The following is a 26169-nucleotide window of genomic DNA, read 5'->3' on the forward strand; positions in this document are numbered from 1 at the left end:
GCGACAGCGGAAGCTCTTAATAATCACCTGAGAATAAACATGCTTAAAACGTCAACAAAAATGTTGGTGAGTTATAGGTTTAACCTATATATATCAAATCGTAACAATAGACCACAAGATTTCATATTTCAATACACATCCCATACATAGAGATAAAAATCATTCATATGGTGAACACCTGGTAACTGACATTAACAAGATGCATATATAAGAATATCCCCATCATTCCGGGACACCCTTCAGATATGATATAAATTTCGAAGTACTAAAGCATCCGGTACTTTTGGATGGGGTTTGTTAGGCCCAATAGATCTATCTTTAGGATTCGCGTCAATTAGGGTGTCTGTTCCCTAATTCTTAGATTACCAGACTTAATAAAAAGGGGCATATTCGATTTCGATAATTCAACCATAGAATGTAGTTTCACGTACTTGTGTCTATTTTGTAAATCATTTATAAAACCTGCATGTATTCTCATCCCAAAATATTAGATTTTGAAAGTGGGACTATAACTCACTTTCACAGATTTTTACTTCGTCGAGAAGTAAGACTTGGCCACTGCTGATTCACGAACCTATAACAATATATACATATATTAAAGTATGTTCAAAATATATTTACAATACTTTTAATATATTTTGATGTTTTAAGTTTATTAAATCAGCTGTCCTCGTTAGTAACCTACAACTAGTTGTCCACAGTTAGATGTACAGAAATAAATTGATAAATATTATCTTGAATCAATCCACGACCCAGTGTATACGTATCTCAGTATTGATCACAACTCAAACTATATATATTTTGGAATCAACCTCAACCCTGTATAGCTAACTCCAACATTCACATATAGAGTGTCTATGGTTGTTCCGAAATATATATAGATGTGTCGACATGATAGGTCGAAACATTGTATACGTGTCTATGGTATCTCAAAATTACATAATATACAATACAAGTTGATTAAGTTATGGTTGGAATAGATTTGTTACCAATTTTCACGTAGCTAAAATGAGAAAAATTATCCAATCTTGTTTTACCCATAACTTCTTCATTTTAAATACGTTTTGAATGAATCAAATTGCTATGGTTTCATATTGAACTCTATTTTATGAATCTAAACAGAAAAAGTATAGGTTTATAGTCGTAAAAATAAGTTACAAGTCGTTTTTGTAAAGGTAGTCATTTCAGTCGAAAGAACGACGTCTAGATGACCATTTTAGAAAACATACTTCCACTTTGAGTTTAACCATAATTTTTGGATATAGTTTCATGTTCATAATAAAAATCATTTTCTCAGAATAACAAATTTTAAATCAAAGTTTATCATAGTTTTTAATTAACTAACCCAAAACAGCCCGCGGTGTTACTACGACGGCGTAAATCCGGTTTTACGGTGTTTTTCGTGTTTCCAGGTTTTAAATCATTAAGTTAGCATATCATATAGATATATAACATGTGTTTAGTTAATTTTAAAAGTCAAGTTAGAAGGATTAACTTTTATTTGCGAACAAGTTTAGAATTAACTAAACTATGTTCTAGTGATTACGAGTTTAAACCTTCGAATAAGATAGTTTTATATATATGAATCGAATGATGTTATGAACATCATTACTACCTCAAGTTTAGTAGGTAAATCTACTGGAAGTGACAAGAAATGATCTAGCTTCAAAGGATCTTGGATGGCTTGAAAGTTCTTGAAGTAGGATCATGACACAAAAGCAAGTTCAAGTAAGATTTTTACTCGAATTAAGATAGTTTATAGTTATAGAAATTGAATCAAAGTTTGAATATGAATATTACCTTGAATAAGAAAGATAACCTACTGTATATAACAAAGGTTTCTTGATCTTAGATGATTACTTGGAATGGATTAGAAAGCTTGGAAGTAAATTAGTAAACTTGAAGGGATTTTTGAAGTGTTCTTGAAGTGTTCTTCCTATGATGATTATAGCTTGATTCTTGAAGTGATTTTTGATGAAGATGATGATTAACTACTGGAAAAATACGTTCATAATAGTGTGTGTGTGTTGAGAGAGAATTAGAAAGAGAATTGGAAGTGAAATGGAGTGAATGATGAGTGGTAATTGGTGAGTGGTGAGTGGGGTTAAAAGGAGTTCTAGTTAGTTGACTAGCTCATGGTAGAAGTTAAAATTGATTAGTCATACATGACATAATCAAGAGTGGAATCCCATGCTAGTTCCTATTGGTATATACCCATAGTAAGTACGTTTTGAAGCTGTGTATAATACGGGTAAGAATACGACTAGAATTCTTGATGAAAGAAAAGAATGGGAAAGTAACTGTAACCATTTTCGTTAAGTATGAGTGTTTTGATATATGTCTTGAAGTCTTCCAAAAGTATTTTAATACATCTAAATACACTACATGTATATACATTTTAACTGAGTCGTTAAGTCATCGTTAGTCGTTACATGTAAGTGTTGTTTTGAAACCTTTAAGTTAACGATCTCAATTAATGTTGTTAACCCATTGTTTATTATATCTAATGAGATGTTAAATTATTATATTATCATGATATTATGATATATTAATATATCTTAATATGATATATATACATTTAAATGTCATTACAACTATAATCGTTACATATATGTCTCGTTTCGAAATCCTTAAGTTAGTAGTCTTGTTTATATGTATATAACTCATTGTTAATATACTTATGGAGATACTTACTTATCATAATCTCATGTTAACCATATGTATATCCATATATATATCGTCATGTCGTTTTTACAAGTTTTAACGTTCGTGAATCGCCGGTCAACTTGGGTGGTCAATTGTCTATATGAAACATATTTCAATTAATCAAGTCTTAACAAGTTTGATTGCTTAACATGTTGGAAACATTTAATCATGTAAATATCAATCTCAATTAATATATATAAACATGGAAAAGTTCGGGTCACTACATAACAAACCCCATCCAAAGTACCGGATGCTTTAGTACTTCGAAATTTATATCATATCCGAAGGGTGTCCCGGAATGATGGGGATATTCTTATATATATGCATCTTGTTAATGTCGGTTACCAGGTGTTCACCATATGAATGCTTTTTATCTCTATGTATGGGATGTGTATTGAAATATGAAATCTTGTGGTCTATTGTTACGATTTGATATATATAGGTTAAACCTATAACTCACCAACATTTTTGTTGACGTTTAAAGCATGTTTATTCTCAGGTGAATACTAAGAGCTTCCGCTGTTGCATACTAAAATAAGGACAAGATTTGGAGTCCATGTTGGTATGATATTGTGTAAAAACTGCATTCAAGAAACTGATTTCGATGTAACATATTTGTATTGTAAACCATTATGTATTGGTCGTGTGTAAACAGGATATTTTAGATTATCATTATTTGATAATCTACATAAAGCTTTTTAAACCTTTATTTATGAAATAAAGGTTATGGTTTGTTTTAAAAATGAATGCAGTCTTTGAAAAACGTCTCATATAGATGTCAAAACCTCGCAACGAAATCAATTAATATGGAACGTTTTTAATCAATAAGAACGGGACATTTCATCTTCTACTTGGTTCATTGATCGTTTATACAGACAAGATAGAAAGAAAAAAAAACGCAGCAACATGCAATTAAAATAGTGATGCCTTGTGGTGGTTTTTCGGTTGTAACAGAAAGGAGAGAAATTAAGAGAGAGAGAGATGAAGGTGGTGTTACGATCATGGTGATGGCTATTTGAAAGTGAGGGTGATGCCTCGGTTAAGGTAGTCTGATGGCAGTCCTTTGCTGTAATGTTAAAGGAAGTGAAAGTGTTTATGGTGTCCACGAAGAAGAAGGAAGAGAAAGAATAGTGGTAGTAGACTAACCGGTATAGCAGCTGCATGTAACGATATAGGTGGCTGTTTTCATGGTTGTAGCTTGTGGCAATTTTGTGGTATGTAAGATAGTGATTGAAGATTGATCAAGGTGGTGATTGTTTGTGTCTTTCGAACAGAAACAGTAAAAAGATAGCTGCAACAGCAATTTGTAGCAGTAAAGAATGGTGGCGGTTTTTGTGGTGATCTAATGGTTCTTCGGTTATAAGTAATTAAGAGAGGGAGAGAAAAAGTGGAGAAGTGGCGTACAGGGATATCGAGTGTGTTATATCCTTTCTGTTCTTGTTATCTGATTGAAGTGCAACAATAATTTCATAGAGTATAAGTGAAATAGAACGATTACTACATCAACGAGACTTGATCGAAATTGTTCTGTAGCAAGATTCTGTCGACAAGGATATTCGGTAGAAGTAGAAGACAGGAGGAAGAAAATGCAGAAAAATAAGAATCAGATAAAGACATAAACTGAATCGAATAATTTGCAGTACTTTGTGATCTTAGATATAGACATATTTATCAATCAAGCAGACAAATTACACAGATATAACAACGACATGAAACTGAATTACATATTTATCTCATATTTATTTGTATATACCATATTTTTATACTTGTATATATTTGTATATGTATTTATATATGAATCTGTATCTTGTAATTATATAGAAAATATATATATATATATATATATATATATATATATATATATATATATATATATATATATATATATATATATATTTGTATTTTAAATATGTAATGAATCATAATTATAACATTATTTATATAAATTTTAACATCTAATATTAATAATAATACTATTAATAACAATAATTTATAAGAGTAATAATATTGATATCAATAATAAGTTTAATAATAATAATGATGATAATTCTATTATTAATGATACTAGTAAAATTAGTTATAATAATATTGATATTATTAATGATAGTAATAATATCAATAAATATAGTATAATGACTTATACATATCTAGTTCTTATATATACATTTATATCTCATATCAGAATTAATAATATCAATAATACAAGTATTAATATCAATATTAACATTTAGCAATAATAATGAAAGTAATAATAATAATATTTATATATCATTTATATTTTAACTTGTAATTAAAAATAATATATTAACTTTACACTATATTATATAATATCATTTATTAAATATTATATATCACCATATATTAATAATTATTAATAGAAATCATATATAGACCTGTAATAATATATATGTATCATAGTAATTTATTTATTCTATTTATTGTTTTACACATTTAATCACTAATGATTAAAGCATACTATATTAATTCGAAATAGTATATATGCACTTGTATTTATATATATATATATATATATATATATATATATATATATATATATATATATATATATATATATATATATATACATTTTTATTTACACACATTTGCTCGTGAATCCTCGGGAATGGTCAAAAGGGCAAATGTATTCATGTAACTGTTCCAAAGTTTTCGAGACTTAACATTACAAACTTTGCTTATCGTGTCGAAATCAAATAAGAATTAAGTTTAAATTTGGTCAGAAATTTCCGGGTCGTCACATCATAGACCACAAATAATAATAAAACCCTTTTGAGTTATTTTAAGGCTAAATGGATGTGTGCAACTTCCATAGATTCATCAATGATGATATATATAGACCAACTACCCTTTTGTAAATTTGTGTTGTGTCAATTTCAACAAAAACTCACGGGCATAAAATTATTTTAATAATCTTTTTGATTGTGTTGCGTTTTTAAATCTTGCAGCCAAAAACTCCAATTTACATCCATGAGATCTTTTACAATCTTTTAAGATATCAAATCTTATAATTTAATATTTTAAATCACAATTGTCCAAAAAATATATTACACCATGTGATCTTTTACAATCTTTTAAGATAATAAAGAAACAAGGAAAATATTTTTTTTTACTTAGCCAACAAGTACACTCGTTAAATATATATTAACTAAATTAAAATATATTTAATAAATAGAACTCTTATTATTTAATTTAATTAAATCATATTTAATTAAAATTTAATTTAATTAAATCATATTTAATTAAATTATGTTTTCTCAAACTATAGGTTATAATTATATATCAACAATATATAATAACTGGTGTCTAAATGCTAAAGTGTGTGACCTCATAGGCCTGTATACAAGCGGTAGTATAGATTTATGTTATGACGTGCACACTAATTCTAACAACGATGGATACGGCTGCAAAATGGCGTTTCTTGATGCCAAATCGGAAAGTAACGGGGTCACTTGGACCCGATGGTCTCATAAAGAGTATATTTTATTTTAATATAATAATAAAAATAAATAATGATTGTTGGTAGTTTGTAGTAGAATTTATTCTCTTTATTGTGAGATGATTTCTTTAAAAGAAACAAGTTAAATTTAAAATGATATAAGTTTAAGGTTTGTATCAAAAATATTAGTCGTGTATCACAAATTTTTTGTAGAAACAAGAGTTGCATCGAGGTCTCTAATGATAATTCCAACTTAAGACGGGTGATACAGCAGCATTACATAATCTTGAAATGGATTACAGCAAGTTAAAACGGATGATACAGCAGCATTATACACTGATATTATACTAAAAGAAAGAAAGCATACGCAGTCTTTAATGCATTACATAACAATGTTATATGATCGATTAATCACGATACCAATAATCCAATATGGAGCTTATGAACGAATCATCATCTCACAACTTTGACTTCAATTCAGTTTTCCCAGACTCAGTTGCCATTCGTTCTCGAATTCTTTTCTGGGCTTTAAAAAGAACCCCATGAACTTCATCAAAATAAGGTGCAGTCGCTTTCTTTGTATCTTCAATCCACTGAACAACTTTCTTGTAAGGGCTTAATATCCGATCACGATCTTTCTCACTCAAGAACTGGTGATCACATTAAAGTTTGTGTTTTGATATGCAGATATGATGAAAAACATACATATAAACTATAACACGTTGATCTAAATTAGATTTTTACCTCAAGTTGCATAACTTCGCATACTAAACTGATATCCGCTATTGATGGTTGAGAGCTTCCAACCAAAAACCGCCCGTCTTTTAACCAAACAGTTTCTAACTTCGACAAAGATTTCATAAGTATCTTCTCACCTTCGATCGCTGCTTCGGGTTTTGAAGGTAAACCGTTTAATGGTCCCAAAACAGAGTTGAAAACAAGTCCAACTGCAAGCAAAAAGTATATCAAAAACCTAACATATGATAAAACCATTCACAAACGCTATTAACAACAATAAGAAACATAAGATATTATAACATTACCTGTACCGCGACGTAAATTTGAATGATGCCAGTCTAAAACCGAGTGGATCTTAGATCTTTTAAATAGATCACTGGGATACCTATTAGTTCCATAATAAGTTAAATTATGTTACAACAAAAACGGTTTTTTTAGGTTTTGTGTTTGTTATTGTAGAAGAACATGAAAACCGACTTACCAGTGACTAGCGACTCCTGGAAATGCACAAGATATGTATATAAGAATCGCATGACTGCAAATCACGTATGTTCACATCATGAAAATTAAATAGCATTAACGTAAACAGTAAACGCAAACCTCGTTAAACATGCTTAGTTCATTATATACAACTAAATGACACCATGCGATAAGGAAAAATAAGATAATGAGAACCTCTCAAAGAGCTTAAATCGTCCATCAACTATTGCAGGAACTTTATACATCGGATTTATAGCTGCATAAAACAAGATTACATAAAACATTAAGAAAGTTATCAGTAGTTGATAGTTAAATATCATACTTTTTTTTCACTCTTAGCTTAAAATATTTCAACCTGCACGATTCGATATAAAAGAGTAGTAAACAAACCTTTATATTCAGGAGTGTATTGTTTGTTTTTCAAAATATCTATCCGAATTTCCTCGAAATCTATCCCATTGATCCTTCAAACAAAATTCAAGAATGTTATAAAAACACATCTTATAAACTTAAACTAGACATCAGCTAAAAATCAAAATAATAAAGAGAATTAAATAAATAAATAAATCAAAAAAGTAAGATAAATAAACAAATTAATCAAAGTATAACACTAATTGAACTAATAAATAGCCAAAAATCAATAATCAATTAAACAATAAACTCAATTCAAAATTCCCCACAAACCAACATATATGCAAATAAATTACAGTACAAAATTACAAAAATGATTGAAACTGATGAATGAATCACAAAACATAAATGATTCGAAAGCAGTGCTGAATAAAAACATAACTCAATTGCACAAAATTAATTGGCGATGAAGTCCTAATGACAGAAACCCTATAACATAATAGTTGAACAAATTTGATTTACTAAATAATTTAACCAAAATAAAAATAACAAGAGAGAAGAAAAACAGATTTACTTGCAAAAGAGGAGAACAGCACGGGATGGTTGGGACATTCGATCAGCATATACTTTCAGCGCCATATTTTCTGGAATTTGGAGCAAAGTTTTTTGATTTTTAGATGAAGCTTTAATTTTGATCCACCCACACAACAATAAAAAGGTCAACCGTACTGCAGTTTATGACTCTTTTATTATTTTATCTTTTTCCAACTTTCCAATGAGGCAATGAGTTGCCAAATTTTCCATTTCCATTTACATTTATATTTACAATAAATATATCAGCGGACATGAATGAATAAAAGCAATACTAACATGATGAAGTCATCAATTTTTTTTATTTTTTTTTTTTGCTTTTCCATCCAAAATTTTGGGCCCAAATGGGCCTATAACCTCGTCCTAGTTTCATATTAATCGTGATCGTGACATGATAATTAAATTAAATAAAATTAGAATATACTGTTATTGTCACCTATATACTAAAACACATGAGCATTTTAGTCGTTTTGACCATCCCACTCTTCTCAAACGACACTCCACCAAAATTACAAAACTCGCTCCCAAACAATGTTACATATGTCAACTTTTCAGGAACAAATGAGAATATTAGTGGGATTGACCATCTCATTATTCTCAAACGACACTCCAACAAAGTTACAAAACTCACCCCCAAACAACATTACATGTGTCAATTTTTCATAGGTAAAAAATGTAAATATATTATTTTATATATAAACTTAAACAAACTCCACCCAAATTTTTAACAGGTCGTATCTTCCTGTTCGCCGCGAGTTAAATTTCTTCGACGCTACCGTTCAACTCAAAATAATTTCACGATCACAACGCAACTAACTACACGCAAAACGAACTTTTTTTTAAAAAACATTAAATATTTCGAGCTATCTTTCATACATATACATACACGTATAATAAACGACTAAAACTAACCACATCATATCGATGATTATGTCCACCTTTTTTAGGCGATTTTTCCCGGCGTTAAAAACGTGCAGGTCATTAGGTATAGTCAAGGTTGTAAAACTCGCGACTCGAGGAGAACTCGGCAGGAGGTTTTTGAGGAGTACTCGGGGAGAACTCGGAGGAGAACTCGGGTGTTGACTAACGTTGACTTCTAATATAAATATATATTTTCTAATATATATATATATATGTGTGTGTGTGTGTGTGTGTGTGTGTGTATAAATATCAAGTTTGTTTAAGTTATTTTAGTTTTGTTAAACTTTGGGGAATATTATTGCCATTTCATAAAAGTAAAAGAATAAATATATAAAGTGAAAGTGAATATATGTATGTATACAGCTGTTTAATAAATTCTGTCAAATAATATAGAGCAATGCTATAATAAGTTATACCTTTTCTCTCTCTATCTGTAACGACCCGACTTTTTCGACTTGTTTTTGTGCCTTATGATTTTTGCGAAACTGCGTATTTGTGCGTACTGTGCTACTTTATACTCTGGAATCTTTATACACATGGCCTACTTTCATTTATGTGTTAAAACGTGCCTTTAAGTACGTAGGATGCTTAACTTGATCACCGGAAGCCTTTATGACCGTTAGTGTCACTTGACGTTACGAACAAACTGTGTACTGCGTACACGTTTAACTTTTGTCGTAATCGGAATATTATGACTACGAAATCTTAATTATTATTTCATAATAATAATTACTTGGGGTTTTGGATGCTTAATTACGCGTAGTAATTTACTTATGCTTACTAATTAGTCTTGTTGGACTTTCTACCTTGTTGGGACTTAGCCCACCCTACACTAGTTAGTGGACTTCGTCCTAGTTTCATATTAATCGTGATCGTGACGTGATAATTAAATTAAATAAAATTAGAATATACTGTTATTGTCACCTATATACTAAAACACATGAGCATTTTAGTTGTTTTGACCATCCCACTCTTCTCAAACGACACTCCACCAACATTACAAAACTCGCTCCCAAACAATGTTACATATGTCAACTTTTCAGGAACAAATGAGAATATTAGTGGTATTGACCATCTCATTCTTCTCAAACGACACTCCAACAAAGTTACAAAACTCACCCCCAAACAACGTTACGTGTGTCAATTTTTCATAGGTAAAAAATGTAAAAATATTATTTTATATATAAACTTAAACAAACTCCACCCAAATTTTTAACGGGTAGTATCTTCCTGCTCGCCGCGAGTTAAATTTCTTCGACGCTGCCGTTCAACTCAAAATAATTTCACGATCACAACGCAACTAACTACACGCAAAACGAACTTTTTTTTAAAAAAAAACATTAAATATTTCGAACTATCTTTCATACATATACAGACACGTATAATAAACGACTAAAACTAACCACATCATATCGATGGTTACGTCCCCCTTTTTTACGCGATTTTTCCCGGCGTTAAAAACGTGCAGGTCATTAGGTATAGTCAAGGTTGTAAAACTCGCGACTCGAGGAGAACTCGGCAGGAGGTTTTTGAGGAGTACTCGGGGAGAACTCGGAGGAGAACTCGGGTGTTGACTAACGTTGACTTTTAATATAAATATATATTTTCTAATATATATATATATATATATATATATATATATATATATATATATATGTGTGTGTGTGTGTGTGTGTGTGTGTGTGTGTGTATAAATATCAAGTTTGTTTAAGTTATTTTAGTTTTGTTAAACTTTGGGGACTATTATTGCCATTTCATAAAAGTAAAAGAATAAATATATAAAGTGAAAGTGAATATATATATGTATACAGCTGTTTAATAAATTCTGTCAAATAATATGGAGCAATGCTATAATAAGTTATACCTTTTCTCTCTCTATCTGTAACGACCCGAATTTTTCGACTTGTTTTTGTGCCTTGTGATTTTTGCAAAACTGCGTATTTGTGCGTACTGTGCTACTTTATACTATGGAATCTTTATACACATGGCCTACTTTCATTTATGTGTTAAAACGTGCCTTTAAGTACGTAGGATGCTTAACTTGATCACCGGAAGCCTTTATGACCGTTAGTGTCACTTGACGTTACGAACAAACTGCGTGCACGTTTAACTTTTGTCGTAATCGGAATATTATGACTACGAAATCTTAATTATTATTTCATAATAATAATTACTTGGGGTTTTGGATGCTTAATTACGCGTAGTAATTTACTTATGCTTACTAGTTAGTCTTGTTGGACTTTCTACCTTGTTGGGACTTAGCCCACCCTACACTAGTTAGTGGACTATTTAATTAGCTCAATTATTAATAGCTAGTGACCCATTAATATGTAAGACAAATGCCCATTTATTAGAGGGAACATGCTAGCATTTTTGTCAAGTATTATCCTTAATGTTGCATGAGATCCTAACATAAGCACCAATTTTAGACAACCATTAACCAAAAAGCAAAAGTGTGTCCCCCTTGTCCCCCTCCCATTCAAACGGCCATCACCACCACCCCCACCCTCATTCACCTATAAATACAAGCCTTATTCCATCCATTTTGCGCTTGCTCTCATTTACATTTCACACACACTTACTCTCTTATTTCCTCTCTAGTCTTTCTCACTCTAAAACTTGTAAGTTTTTGAATTTCTTCTTCTTCTTCTCTTATCATTTTCGAATTCATCATCATCATTAAAGGGTCTAGCTTTTTAGCTTTGATCTTGATTACATCTTGTAGATTCAAACTTGGATTTGAATCCTTCAAGAACATGGAAGATTCAAGCTTTCTATCTTTGAATATTCACCTACTTTGTAGATCTATATCTTTTAACTTTAATCTTGTTATTTTGTTATAAAGATTCAAACTTGTGTTTGTAATCTTCATGTAACTTAAAGATCCAAGCTTTATGCTTCAAGATCTTCAAGAACAACCAAGATGCAAGCTTTCTAGCTTGAATCTTCATATCTTTTGATGGATCTAAGTTTTCTAACTTATGATCTCATTACTTTGTTATAAAGATCAAAACTTGTGTTTATGATCTTCATGCAACTTAAAGATCCAAGCTTTATGCTTCAAGATCTTCAAGAACACCAAAGGTTCAAGCTTTCTAGCTTTGTAATCTTATAACTTGTGTGAAAAGGATCCAAGCTCTTTAGCTTAGGGTTCCATCACTTCATTTGACTTAGATTATGTTCATACTTGTTTGATTGAGGTAAAGTTTGTAGCTTTAGTTGAAAATGTAACTTGTAATTTTGTTAAGACTAAGGATATGATGTAACCTTGGTTCATCATCCATCTAAGACTCTTAAATGAGTTGTGTTCTTACTTGATCTTAACATATTGTGTGTTGATGGTAGAATCTTGGTCAAGGTGATGCTAACCCATCAACGAGTTGTACACTTGAAGCTACAAGCATCAAGGATGAGAACCGTGATGAGCATCAAGCACTAAGAACCCCACCGGAGCACCTTGATTACTGTTTTCGGGATCTTATCAAACCACCTGGGCTACTAGAATGTTGATTTTCAGTTATTTCGGTTCGATTAGATGATTTTCCATTTATACCTCGTCTTAATCCGAGTTACGGTTTAGGATTTATGGCCTTCCGAAAGTCACTACACCCTATTAACGTTGTGCTGAAATTTCTAACCTACTCGCACTTAAACCATCATCACGGTCAAACAAAGACGAGTTTGGTTCTGGAAATTGGTCAGAAACTAGAAGACTCTCATACGGAGCCATGGCCACTGATTACGCGTCTTTTTGATTTACATAGAGGCCGTAGCAGCTGATCAAAGTCAGCCTATTATTTTGACCTCTATACTTGTTAAACTTACTTAACTTTTACGATGATGAATGATGATGATGATGACACTTAAACTTATTTTATGCACTATTAGAACTTATGAGGATAACATACTGACCTAGTAACCTTTGACTTAGGTTGACGACCTTTCAGACCGACTTACTACTTGCATACTTTCATTATCGACTTTACCGCTCTTATCACTGTGAGTTATAGCATCCCTTTTTACTTTAACTATTTTGGGACTGAGAATACATGCGCTTTTTACGTTTTACTTACTAGGCACGAGTACTTAAACTTTATATATGTGTGGGTTATACAACGGTATAAACTTTCCCCTTAGCTCGGTAACGTTTAGTCATTGGTTTTTGAACCGGTTAACGCGAATCTTAGATATGGATCCATAGGGTTTGACATCCCCACTCGGGCTAGTCGCACTAGCATTTAATGGGTGTTTAATACTTCGTAAACATACGCACTCGCCAAGTGTACTTTTAGGGGGTTATAAATGTTAAGTTAGTTACCAAGTGCCCACGGTTAAGCATATACTTTTCATACTGTTTTGAAACACTGAAATCTCGTGGCCTACCTTACATTACTGTTACAACTTAAACTATAGCTCACCAAAATTATTGTTGACGTTTTTAAGCATGTTTTCTCAGGTGCTTAGAGGTTTGTTGCTTCTGCTGTTTAGACTTGCTGTCTTGGTGTTTAAACTTGCTGTTAAGGACCTGTTGTGCTAGAATTCCGATGCATTACTTAGAGATGTCTCAATCATGGAACTTTTCTTTTGCATTCGCAATTTATGTTATTTTCAAATAATGACTTTGTAACGACCTTTGTGTCACGTTATCTTTTGTAAACGCTATCTTTTTATGAATGCAAAACTGGTTTTCAAACAACATATAGTGTTTGACCTTGTAATGATTCTGTTGTTGATGATCCGTACACGATGATTTTGTACGGGGCGTCACACTATCTTATCATCTCAACTTAAAACCCTTTACAAAAACTCACTGCCGCCACATGTATCTACTCCGGCCACCTGCTTTTGCGGTAACCATGCATACTTTGTGACATGTTTTACCTTGTTTTCTTCCCCTCCCGTCTTCTTTTTCTATTTCATGTCGGTTCCGGCTGTGACGATCCGGAAATTTCCGACCAAATTTAAACTTAATCTTTATATGATTTTGATACGATAAACAAAGTATGTAATGCTGAGTTCAGAAAATATTGGAACGATGTTTATATATTCAATTGACCTTCGACCATTCCCGACGATTCACGAACAATTAATTGTAAATAGATATTTGTGTATGTATATTTAAATAATAATTTGAAATATAATTTGAAGTATTATATGTTGTTGTTATTAAAAGTTAATAAAATAAAAATAGAATATTATAATAATTATTATTTAAAATGTATCTCTATATATAAATAATGTATATTAAAAATAAATATTAAATGATTGAAATACTTGTTTGATGTTTCGATTGATATTAAGCAGGTTAAATTCAAACCTATATGATTTTAAAATAAACGGTGATTCGAAAATGAGTTCTATAAATTTTAGGCTTACTAAAAATGTATTTAGGATCTAGTTATTAAATTTTAACACTTTTTATATTTCACTGATAAATGAGAGAGACAGTTGATATAATTTTTATTTGACAAATTAAGGATCGAATTTTATACCATAATGACCAAAATAAATAAAGATACTTAAATTAAAATTTTGAGATTTTTCTGAAGACTTTTATCCGCCACTAAATTTATCAACGGGGCACGATATAACAATCCGTGAAAACTGTCGGTAGGAAATGAACAAACTTATTTCACGTGATGCATGTAATGTGTCCTTCTATTATCAATTGCATTCACTTAATTATATAATAATTATTATAATATTAATATTAATTACTTTATTAAAACTGCTTCCTTTTGAATCCACTTAATCTGCAACTTTATATACATACATGCCTAGGATGTACATATACTTACACCACACCCAGACAACTCTCTCCTCTATCTTTCACAACCATCGACCACTCTAACAATCTTTTAGAACTCGTTTCATTTGTTTTGGTTAGACCCAACATCCATTAAATTACGCAATTTCTCGATAAAAACCACAACGAAACACAAACCGAACCCTCATCACCATCATCTATAAAATACAACTCTGAATCAATCACCACCTTTCTCCAACATAAACCCGCCACTACCACTTCTCACCATCACCATGATCTTCTATGCATTCTAACAGTCGATCACCACCGGAACAACCTCCAAACATGATAGTAAACCATCAAGAATCGACACCCTATTAATTCCGTTTATATCTTGAAACCTCCATCGCCTAATAGGGTCGCCACCACCGCCACCCTAAATCTCCACTCTCGCCGGGAACAACCCCAAACAACCAAAAACAACGAACCCTCTCTTCACTCCCTCATCTCTCTCTCTCTCTCTGTCCGAACCCATATAATCGGCAACCACCTCGGTCACTCCATCACCACATTGCACCACCTTGTAACACCACATGATCACCGACACCATGATAATTACAACTGCTGCAACCAGTCACTTGTTACGGTTTGAATGACTCGATGGTTCCAAGCTCGCTACTACTGTAATAGTGTCATTTCTTGTTGCTGCTGTCAACGCATACCAACACCCCCACAAAACTATTATTTTTTTTCGGTTAAAGAAAGATGATGCTCGTTGATATTGATAATGAAGATGACGATTAAAAATGAAAGTGATGATGAAGAAGATAAAGGCGACGAATAATGATGATATATTTTTAATGATGATGTTTAGGAGAAATAATAACGGGAATGATGATGTTAATGAATTTGTGAAGATGAAGAAAACAGAAAACATGTTAAAATAAATTAAAAGCTGAATCATAATCAGAAAAATAGAGTGGTGCAAATGGTTGGGTGTTTGTGTGGTGAAAGAGTGGTCAGAGGTTCAATCCCAACCTAGTACGATTTTTTTCTTCTTTAAACTCAGCTACTTGGACCGTTAATGTTGTATTGGACCGAGAGTTAACTTCCTGTTGGGCCGTGAGCCATTCCCTATTTTAATTTCCTTGGGCCGTGATCACAAATCCATTAAAAGATGCTGTTGGACTCCTTTCAAACTTAATACAGTTTGGGCTTTGTGAATTTAATAGGCTTTTAGAATTGGGCCGCTAGAAATGAGATATATAGCTGGGTTATGGGTTAACTAGAGGACGCGGGTTCGAGTCTCGTCTGGGGCATTTTTTTTTAGAAAAAGTTTGGAGAGGGTATACACTTTTATTTTAATTCTATCATTATTATTATTATTATTATTATTATTATTATTATTATTGTTATTGTTATTATTATTATTATTATTATTATTATTATTATTATTATTATTATTATTATTATTATTATTATTATTGTTGTTGTTGTTGTTGTTGTTGTTGTTAGTATTACTAACTATTGTTGTTATATGATTAATGTTATTATCATAAATAAGCATATCATTAATAAGTATTAGCATTAGGTATTATAAGTATTATTAAAATAAATATTATTAGTATTAATATCATTATTATTATCATTATTAGAAAAATTATTTTTTTAGTTATTATAGTTATTATTAACAATTATTATCGTTATTATTTTGTTTACAAAAATTATCATTTTTGCTATCATTAAAACTATATTATTATTATTATTATTAACACTTTTATTAATAGTAATATTATCATTATTAATACTATTATTATTATTATTATTATCAGTATTGTTATTATTAATATTACCATTATAATTAAATACAACTTTTATTTATCATTATTAATATATTAACAAACAAATGATATATATATATATATATATATATATATATATATATATATATATATATATATATATATATATATATATATAATACATATAACATAACAAAATTAATATCTTTATCTATTTAAAATATATAAAATGAGTACATGGAACATATAAGGTATTAATATGATAATGATATAACTAATAAATTTGTTCGATTACAATTATATGTGTTAATATATATATATATATATATATATATATATATATATATATATATATATATATATATATATATATATATATATATATAAATGATATAGGTTCGTGAATCCGAGGCCAACCCTGCATTGTTCAGTATCGTCGTATGAATATTTTTACTACAAAATATTGTAGTGTAAGTTTTATTTGCTCCCTTTTTAAATGCTTTTGCAATATATATATTTGGGACTGAGAATACATGCGCTGCTTTTATAAATGTTTTACGAAATAGACACAAGTAATTGAAAACTACATTCTATGGCTGGATTATTAAACCGAATATGCCCCTTTTTAGTCTGGTAATCTAAGAATTAGGGAAAAGACACCCTAATTGACGTGAATCCTAAAGATAGATCTATTGGGCCCAACAAGCCCCATCCAAAGTACCGGATGCTTTAGTACTTCGAATTTATCATGTCCGAAGGGAGTCCTGGAATGATGGGGATATTCTATATGCATTTTGTTAAGGTCGGTTACCAGGTGTTCACCATATGAATGATTTTTGTCTCTATGCATGGGACGTATATTTATGAGAAATGAAAATGAAATTCTTGTGGTCTATTAAAATGATGGAAATGATTGTTTATGATAAACTAATGAACTCACCAACCTTTTGGTTGACACTTTATAGCATGTTTATTCTCAGGTATGAAAGAAATCTTCCGCTGTGCATTTGCTCATTTTAGAGATATTACTTGGAGTCGTTCATGACATATTTCAAAAGACGTTGCATTCGAGTCGTTGAGTTCATCAAGATTATTATTAAGTCAATTATAGTTGGATATATTAAGAAATGGTATGCATGCCGTCAACTTTCAATGTAATGAAAGTTTGTCTTTAAAAAAAAACGAATGCAATGTTTGTAAAATGTATCATATAGAGGTCAAGTACCTCGCGATGTAACCAATTGTAATGTATTCGTCCAGATGGATTAGGACGGGTCGTTATACCGGCGATATCTCAGTAACTGATCGGAGTTGACCGGCATTCCGAGTTTTTGGCCGAGTTGACCATCGAGTACTCGGTGAGCTCCTGAAAACGAGAAATCGCTGATAAATCGCCGAGTTAATCCGAGTTTTGCAACACTGGGTATAGTAGGTACTACCCACGTGTATCCCAACACACCCGCAACAAATGCGTTTTTAATTCTATAAATACATATTGCTACGTTAAATATGAGTATGCAACCTGAAAGGCCCCGCCGCATCGCGCTGGCCGATTTGGAACTAGTTTAAAGACAACAGAAACACTCGATATGATTTTTTAAACAAATATTTACATAATATTCCCTCCAAAATCAGAGGAATATTTGATATCGCTACGTCAAAGCCTCTTTAGTATTAACATATTATTTTATTATCAGTATCATTATTAATTGTTTAACGAGTATAATGTTACCTGCACATTGGCTCGTCAAAATGATTATCTTATACAAAACTACGGAATATATGTTTTCTGTAAAAATATTTTATCTGTATTGTGCTTAACAAAATTTAAAAAACTCCGAAAACCTACAAGATATGCATTATCTAATTTTATATAATTTATCCAATCAAACCCAAATAACTTAGCTAATAACCCGTATGGTATTTAACAAGATAAAATAAAATAAAAAACAGTTAAACCAATGAAATACGCAAAATTTAATTTTCTGTAATTTAACCAATCAAGCCCAATACTTTTAGTAGTTTAAAATGTTTGCACGAAATTAACTAGATATTGATAGATGAACTAAAATTAAATGGATATGGATGTGGATGAACGAAACTACATGAATATGAATATGACATCAACCAATTGAGTCTTTAATTAGGGTTGATCTCCTCAACGCATTCGTTGTTCAATCATCTGCTGTTGCTGATGGTCTTTTTATCGTCATATCTGATCCATCTGTCATTACTACTAAGTCATGCTACATAATAGACAAGTTTAAGTCATAATTAAACCTTTAATTATATTTGTTAGTATCGAACTTCGTAATACTTGAAATATATATTGGTCATAACTTTATTGTTATAAAGATGAATTAATATAATTGTTTTTTAATTTCATATCATTTTGTATTATGTATATGTATGTATATGCATAAAAACATATTAGTAGTACACTAGTAAGCAATTTAATGAAGATCCTTTCAGTAAACATTCGAGGGTTCAAACAGGACGGAAAAGCGGATTGGTTCAAACGTATGATTTCCACCTCTAATCCTATTGTAGCTACTGTACAGGAAACTAAACACAATAAGATCAAAGATTCTTGGGTCGAATATATATGGGGGGAATAGAATGTGGAATATGTAGCCAAACAAGCTGTGGGCAGATCTGGTGGTCTAATTCTGATGTGGGATTGCAACGTCTTCAACGTAAATCAAGCGGTCGAAGGTGAATTTTTTAATGCGATTAAAGGTAAGCTTTCCAACTTTGATTCTGAAATTGCAATTATTAATGTGTACGGACCGCATAATTATGAAAAAAAGAAAAGGTTTTGGTCGTGTCTGGATAATCTGATGAATGTTGATAATATAGCTTGGGTGATTTGTGGTGACTTTAATGAGGTACGGGATGAATCCGAAAGAGAAAATACTAATTACATTGCGAAAAGAGCTTCAATGTTCAACGAACTCATAAACAGTAATGGCCTCATTGAAATCCCGCTTCTTGGTCGAAAATTTACACGCATAAGTGACGATGGCATTCAATTCAGTAAATTAGACTGCTTTCTAGTGTCCGACAAATTTATGCAGATGTGGAATGATCTTTCTGTTATCGCTCTCGACTAGAAAACTTTCTGACCACACACCGTTACTACTTAGGAATGGACAGGTCGATTTTGGTCCCAAACCTATAAGGATTTTCGATGAATGGCTCGAGGTTGATGGGGTTGATGAGATCATTAAAGTTTCCTGGAACTGAAAGGACCCTTTCATACCGATTATAAATGATTCACAATAGTGGATTTCATTGTGAGGTACTTGACCTCTATATGATACATTTTACAAACATTGCATTCGTTTTTAAAAGACAATCTTTCTTTACATCGAAAGTTGACGGCATGCATACCATTTCATAATATATCCAACTATAATTGACTTAATAATAATCTTGATGAACTCAACGACTCAAATGCAACGTCTTTTGAAATATGTCATGGATGACTCCAAGTAATATCTTAAATGAGCAAATGCACAGCAAAAGATTTCTTTCATACCTGAGAATAAACATGCTTTAAAGTGTCAACCAAAAGGTTGGTGAGTTCATTAGTTTATCAACAATATTCATTTCCATCATTTTTAATAGACCACAAGATTTCATAATTTCATTTCTCATAAACATCATGCATGCATATAGCCATCTGCATAAAAATCATTCATATGGATTGAACACCTGGTCACCGACATTAACCATAATGCATAGAATATCCCCACAGACATCGACGTCTGTATAATAATAATCTCGAAGTACTAAAGCCATCCATAGACATGAATGGGGGTTGTTAGGCCCAATAGATCTATCTTTAGGATTCACGTCAATTAGGGGCCATTTCCCTAATTCTTAGGTTACTAGACTTGAAGGGCGATATTCGATTTCGATAATCCAACCATATAATGTAGTTTCAAATACTTGTGTCTATTTCGTCAAACATTTATAAAAGCGCATGTATTCTCAGTCTCAAAGATATATATTGCAAAAGCATTTAAAAAGGGAGCAAATGAAACTCACTATACTGTATTTTGTAGTAAAAATACATATGACTGCATTGAACAAGTGAAAGGTTGGCCTCGGATTCACGAACCTATATCATTTATATATATATATATATATATATATATATATATATATATATATATATATATATAAATTAACACATATAATGGTAATCGAACGAATTCATATATTATATCTTAAATTATATGTCCTATATACATACTTTGTATTAATATTTATATAGCTTTATTAATATTAAAAATCCATAATTTGTTATATTAAATAGTAAGTTAGATATATTTATATTATTCATTTTAAACAACTAATTAGTATTTACTATTACTATAGTGAGTTTACTTCTATAAATATTTATTAAAATATTTTGATATTATATAATAATGTTAGTAAAAATGATAATACTTGTAATAATAAAAATAATGATATATGTTAATAATGATAATGATAATGATAATAATAAAAATATTGTTAATACTAATAATAATAATAATAATAATAATGACACTAATAATTATAAAATGACACATAATATTTGTATTAGAAATAATAATAATAATAATAATAATAATAATAATAATAATAATAATAATAATAATAATAATAGTTGTAACACTAATAATATTAATAATAATAATAATATCAATAATAACAATAAGATTGTAGGAATGCTACCTCAGTGTAACAAGTTTTAAAAATATAAACGTCCCTGCACGGGCTTAAACCTGTGACCTCTCGAACACACAAACACCCATATACCATTCGCCATCTGTTGCTTTCTGGATTAATTCCCAGATTAAATTTATTTAACCCATAAATTGGTCTAACTTCTTCTTCTTAACTAACAGCCATCATCATCAATTCGTTTCCCATATATAAATTTGGTACTGGCCCAACACATAAACTGAAATCAAATGGCCCAAGAATTTAATTACTTAAGCCCAACTAGAAATTCCAAAGGAAAATATAACTCGGCCCAAATTAGTAAGAAGAAGTTTGGTTTCGTATTATCTTAAACAGAAAAGAATTGAACAAGAGATTTAGTTGGGGGTGGGGTCATCTGTATCATTATCATCAAACATTATCAAATTCATTCGTACAGTAATACATCACCATCTCCACAAAAGCAAAAAGTGTACACCATCTTTTCTTCATCATCTTTATTGTTCCTCGTTAATTATAGTGGCGCGCAGAAACATTTATATAACAGCAGCAACAGTTGATTTTGTGATGTTTCACTGCAACAAAACCCAACGGTAATACTATGGTTTCTGTCCTGTGTTCGATTAAAACATCACACAATAATCAACGTTTGATCAGATGATAACAAGTGAGGTTTTGTTGTGGTGTTCATAAAGAAAACAGTAACAGAAAAGAATAGCAGCAGGTGGTTTTCGTTTGGATAACGGCTTAGAACAAATGGGTTTTGATGGTACTCTTATCGAGTAAAAGCAACTATGGTGCTCGGTTGGAGTTACAGGATGTGGTGACAAGTTGGTTTTCGATGTGAACAGGCGGTTAGAATAATATCATAACAACAACAAAAATAGAAGGGATCGTGGGGTTGTTTGGGTCAAGTTGTAACAAAGAAATGTAATAGCAACTCTATTGAAAAGCTGTGATAGAAAACGGAATTTAGGAAGCAGGAATAAGTGGTGTTGTTTAAATGGGTTTGAGGTGATGTAGGGTGGTGATGGAAAGTTGTTTGGGTTTTGATTATGGTGATTTCGAAGGCGTCTGGGTCCTATTTCAACAGCTGCAATACAGCAACAAATAGCAGTTAATATGGTGGTCTGGCTTTACTATGGTGGTTGATGTGGTGGAGGTTTGTGGAGTAATGATGGAACAAAAGTATCGCAGGGGAGAAAGGTGATGAGTCTATGATCGAAACAGTAGCATGTTGATGGCTTTCATGGTGAAGAAGGTGAAGTTGTTGTGATAGTCTTGTTCATGATGACAGAAAAACGCCAACAACAATACATCAATGATTCATTAACATGTGAGTTTGAAGATTAGAGATGGTGGTTGTTTTGTTGATCAAGAATTAGAAGTGGGTTATCTTAAATAATGAAGATGATCTAGTGATTGTTATAAGATGATGGTGGTTCAATGGTTCAGGATTTTGAAGGTTGTAGGATGGTGACCTTGGGCAGGAACGAACACCACAACAAACAAGTAGATTTGGTAGTCGATTACCATTAAAATGACCAAGGAATTTGTTTAATGTTACTAAAAAAATAATAGAAAGATGGTATGCAGGTGGGTTCATTTGTTGTATGGTAGGGAAATACATATATATAATATATATGACTAGTGGGATAATAGCTCAAGTCAAAAAAAAAAAAAAAAAAAAAAACAGTAAACATAAAGAATTATTTGCACAATATTCCCATTTCATAATTTCAATCTTCACGGACATAAATAACGGATTGAGATTAGAAATATATAATATAATAATACTTATAATATAATTTAAAATATAAACGTGTGAATTCTTAGCCGTCGTCTATTATTCCTTTCACGGATTGGATTTCGTGCTCCAATGTTAATTAGTTGCGAATAGAAAGTACACAGATGAAATCCAAATTTTAAAATTATGTTCATGTATTTATTTTAGTCATAAAATGTGCGAAACATGATCGAGTGGGCTCGCCTATTATTTATTTTATTACACACACCAGCTCGCAACTTATTTAATATCAATCGAAATAATGGGTGTGTGTTATTATCGTTTACTAAATAAATTCGAAATAATATATGTATATTCGATATACTTTACATGTATATACATATATTTATTTTAAATAATAAATTTTATTATATCTTATATTATTTTACTTTACAAAATTAATTCTAATAATTAAATAATATAATATTTCAAATTATACTTCCAGTTATTATATATATATAAACACACATATTTATTTATAAATAGTTGTTCATGAATCATCGGGAATGGTCGAAAGTCAAATGAATATATGAAACAGTTCAAAATTTTGAGACTAAACCTAACAGACTTTGCTTATTGTGTAGAAATCATATAAAGATCAAGTTTAAATTTGGTCAGAAATTTCTGGGTCGTCACAGTACCTACCCGTTAAAGAAATTTCGTCCCGAAATTTGATCGAGGTCGTCATGGCTAACGATAAAAATGTTTTCATGACGAATATGAGTTTATAAATAGAGTTTTATTACTGTTGAGTAATATGGATAAGATAATTCAATTTCTCGAAGAGTACGAGTGAAGCTATCACAAAAGATTGAGATAGAGATTTAACTTTTGACGTAGTCACGGTGGATTTCCCGGGATTCAAGGAATTTAGAGAAAATCTTCGTAATCTATAAGATCTGATTCTTCGAGATTTAAGGGAATTAGGATCTCTTTAATTAAATGCGGTCATCTGTCTCGATTGTTACGTTCGATTTTTCCTTTATAAATTTAAACTCTTCCGCTCCATTATTCTCACCATTCCTATACTTTATTTCTTAGTTCATACTTCCAAAAGATTATGAAAATGCTTAATCCAGTTCTAATCCTCGATATTTTCCTAATTATCATTTCTGTCATCCTTCTTTTTAATCTTCCACCCGAGAAATCTGTTTACTTCTACTATTACCTTGAGGTGCTACTATTCTTAATTCTACCGTGTCTTTATATTGCTATTCGTATTAATATCCACGGTTTGTAACCTCCGTGTTGTTATTGGGCTTTATATTTTCTCTTATATTTTGGAACTCTTTGCCTTTTTTATTCTCTTCTCGACCTCTATTAAAGCGAGTAATGGTCCATAATTCATAAGTATGGAGTTTCGAATGAACATCATGTTCTAAACAAGAAAGAACGTATTAGCACGATTTGATTTGTCAAATTACCAGAATCACTGAGAATAGAACTATCAAGAATATATTTTCTTGATATGTTCAGAAGTTAAGCAGAATGAAAGAGTTATGTAACATGGCACGTGATGACGTTATGATCTGTGAATTATCACGTCCCATTAGGAACTCAGCATGACTTACTGTAATATAATCACATTGATCAAGTGTCATTATATTATACTAACTCATGCTTCAGTTCCCAACACTACTTCAAAAACATTCATAATTTAAATTCAAATTTTTCGGAATCTAGAAACTAAAACAGTTTCTTTTATAATATAACACAGATAGCGCGAAGAGATAAAAGATTTCAGATAAGATTAGTTATGAAAATATCCTCAGAAATATGAAGGATATTTATAATGAAAGATACGATGATATCTTAGAATTTCTCATATCAAGGGTGATGAGGAAGATTTGTCTGTAAAAGTTTAGAGTCAGGAGCAAGATATTCGTTAATGACTTCAGCAGATACTGAATCATTTGGATTCTTTGAAGGCATGTTTAGTCTTTGTGATTTGTCCACAGTCTTATTCATAATTTGCTCAATCCGTTTTCCAGTTCCAACTTTTCTGAGCTTTGCTAACATACTATTCTTTGTGTTTGTTATTATCGTTTACTAAATAAATTTGAAACAATATATGTATATTCGATATACTTTACATGTATATACATATATTTATTTTAAATAATAAATTTTATTATATCTTATATTATTTTACTTTACAAAATTAATTCTAATAATTAAATAATATAATATTTCAAATTATACTTCCAGTTATTATTTATATATAAACACACATATTTATTTACAAATAGTTGTTCGTGAATCATCGGGAATGGTCGAAAGTCAAATGAATATATGAAACAGTTCAAAATTTTGAGACTCAACCTAACAGACTTTGCTTATTGTGTCAAAATCATATAAAGATCAAGTTTAAATTTGGTCAGAAATTTTCGGGTCGTCACAGGAACAAACCTATATCAGGTCACCAAATGGATGCGGTTTTCAGACTAAAACTCAAAAACGTGAAAGAAAGTTTGAAGGAATGGAGTAAAAATGAAATACAACAACTAATAGAAGACTGCAATAGCTTGGAACTTAAAGCTGAAGAAGGTTCACTGTCGTTAGAAGAAAGATTAAAATGGATTGAGAGTAGAGGTAAATGGGTCCAAAAAGATCGCGTCAAGCGTAGCATGCTAAAACAAAAAGCACGGGTAAAATGGGCGACCGATGGTGATGAAAACTCTAGATTCTTTCACTCAATCATAAAATATAGGAATAACAAGAATAACATTCGGAGTTTACACATCAATGGAACATGGCAGGAAGATCCAAATCTTATCAAAGTAGAAGTCCATAGACACTTTAAGGCCTTTTATGAACCGTTTTGCATTAACGGGTTTGAAACATCAAAGATATATATATATATATATATATATATATA

The 26169-nt window shown here is 30.9% G+C and overlaps 1 protein-coding gene across 1 annotated transcript in view; it reads right to left on the reverse strand.

The window, feature by feature from the left end:
• LOC139886486 (glutathione S-transferase T1-like) overlaps positions 1-8514 on the reverse strand; it is a 68242-nt gene extending 59728 nt beyond the window's left edge. The window contains exons 1-7 of the mRNA XM_071870319.1: positions 8304-8514; positions 7769-7842; positions 7574-7634; positions 7380-7433; positions 7204-7283; positions 6905-7107; positions 6592-6810 (exon numbers count right to left, since the gene is read on the reverse strand). Of these exons, the coding sequence (XP_071726420.1) occupies positions 6619-6810; positions 6905-7107; positions 7204-7283; positions 7380-7433; positions 7574-7634; positions 7769-7842; positions 8304-8368 (729 nt within the window). The 5' untranslated portion in view covers positions 8369-8514 and the 3' untranslated portion in view covers positions 6592-6618. The remainder of the gene's footprint in view (positions 1-6591; positions 6811-6904; positions 7108-7203; positions 7284-7379; positions 7434-7573; positions 7635-7768; positions 7843-8303) is intronic.
• Positions 8515-26169: the final 17655 nt, after the last annotated feature.

The sequence above is a fragment of the Rutidosis leptorrhynchoides genome, chromosome 1, assembly GCF_046630445.1.
Source record: "Rutidosis leptorrhynchoides isolate AG116_Rl617_1_P2 chromosome 1, CSIRO_AGI_Rlap_v1, whole genome shotgun sequence".
NCBI classification, from domain to species: domain Eukaryota; kingdom Viridiplantae; phylum Streptophyta; class Magnoliopsida; order Asterales; family Asteraceae; genus Rutidosis; species Rutidosis leptorrhynchoides.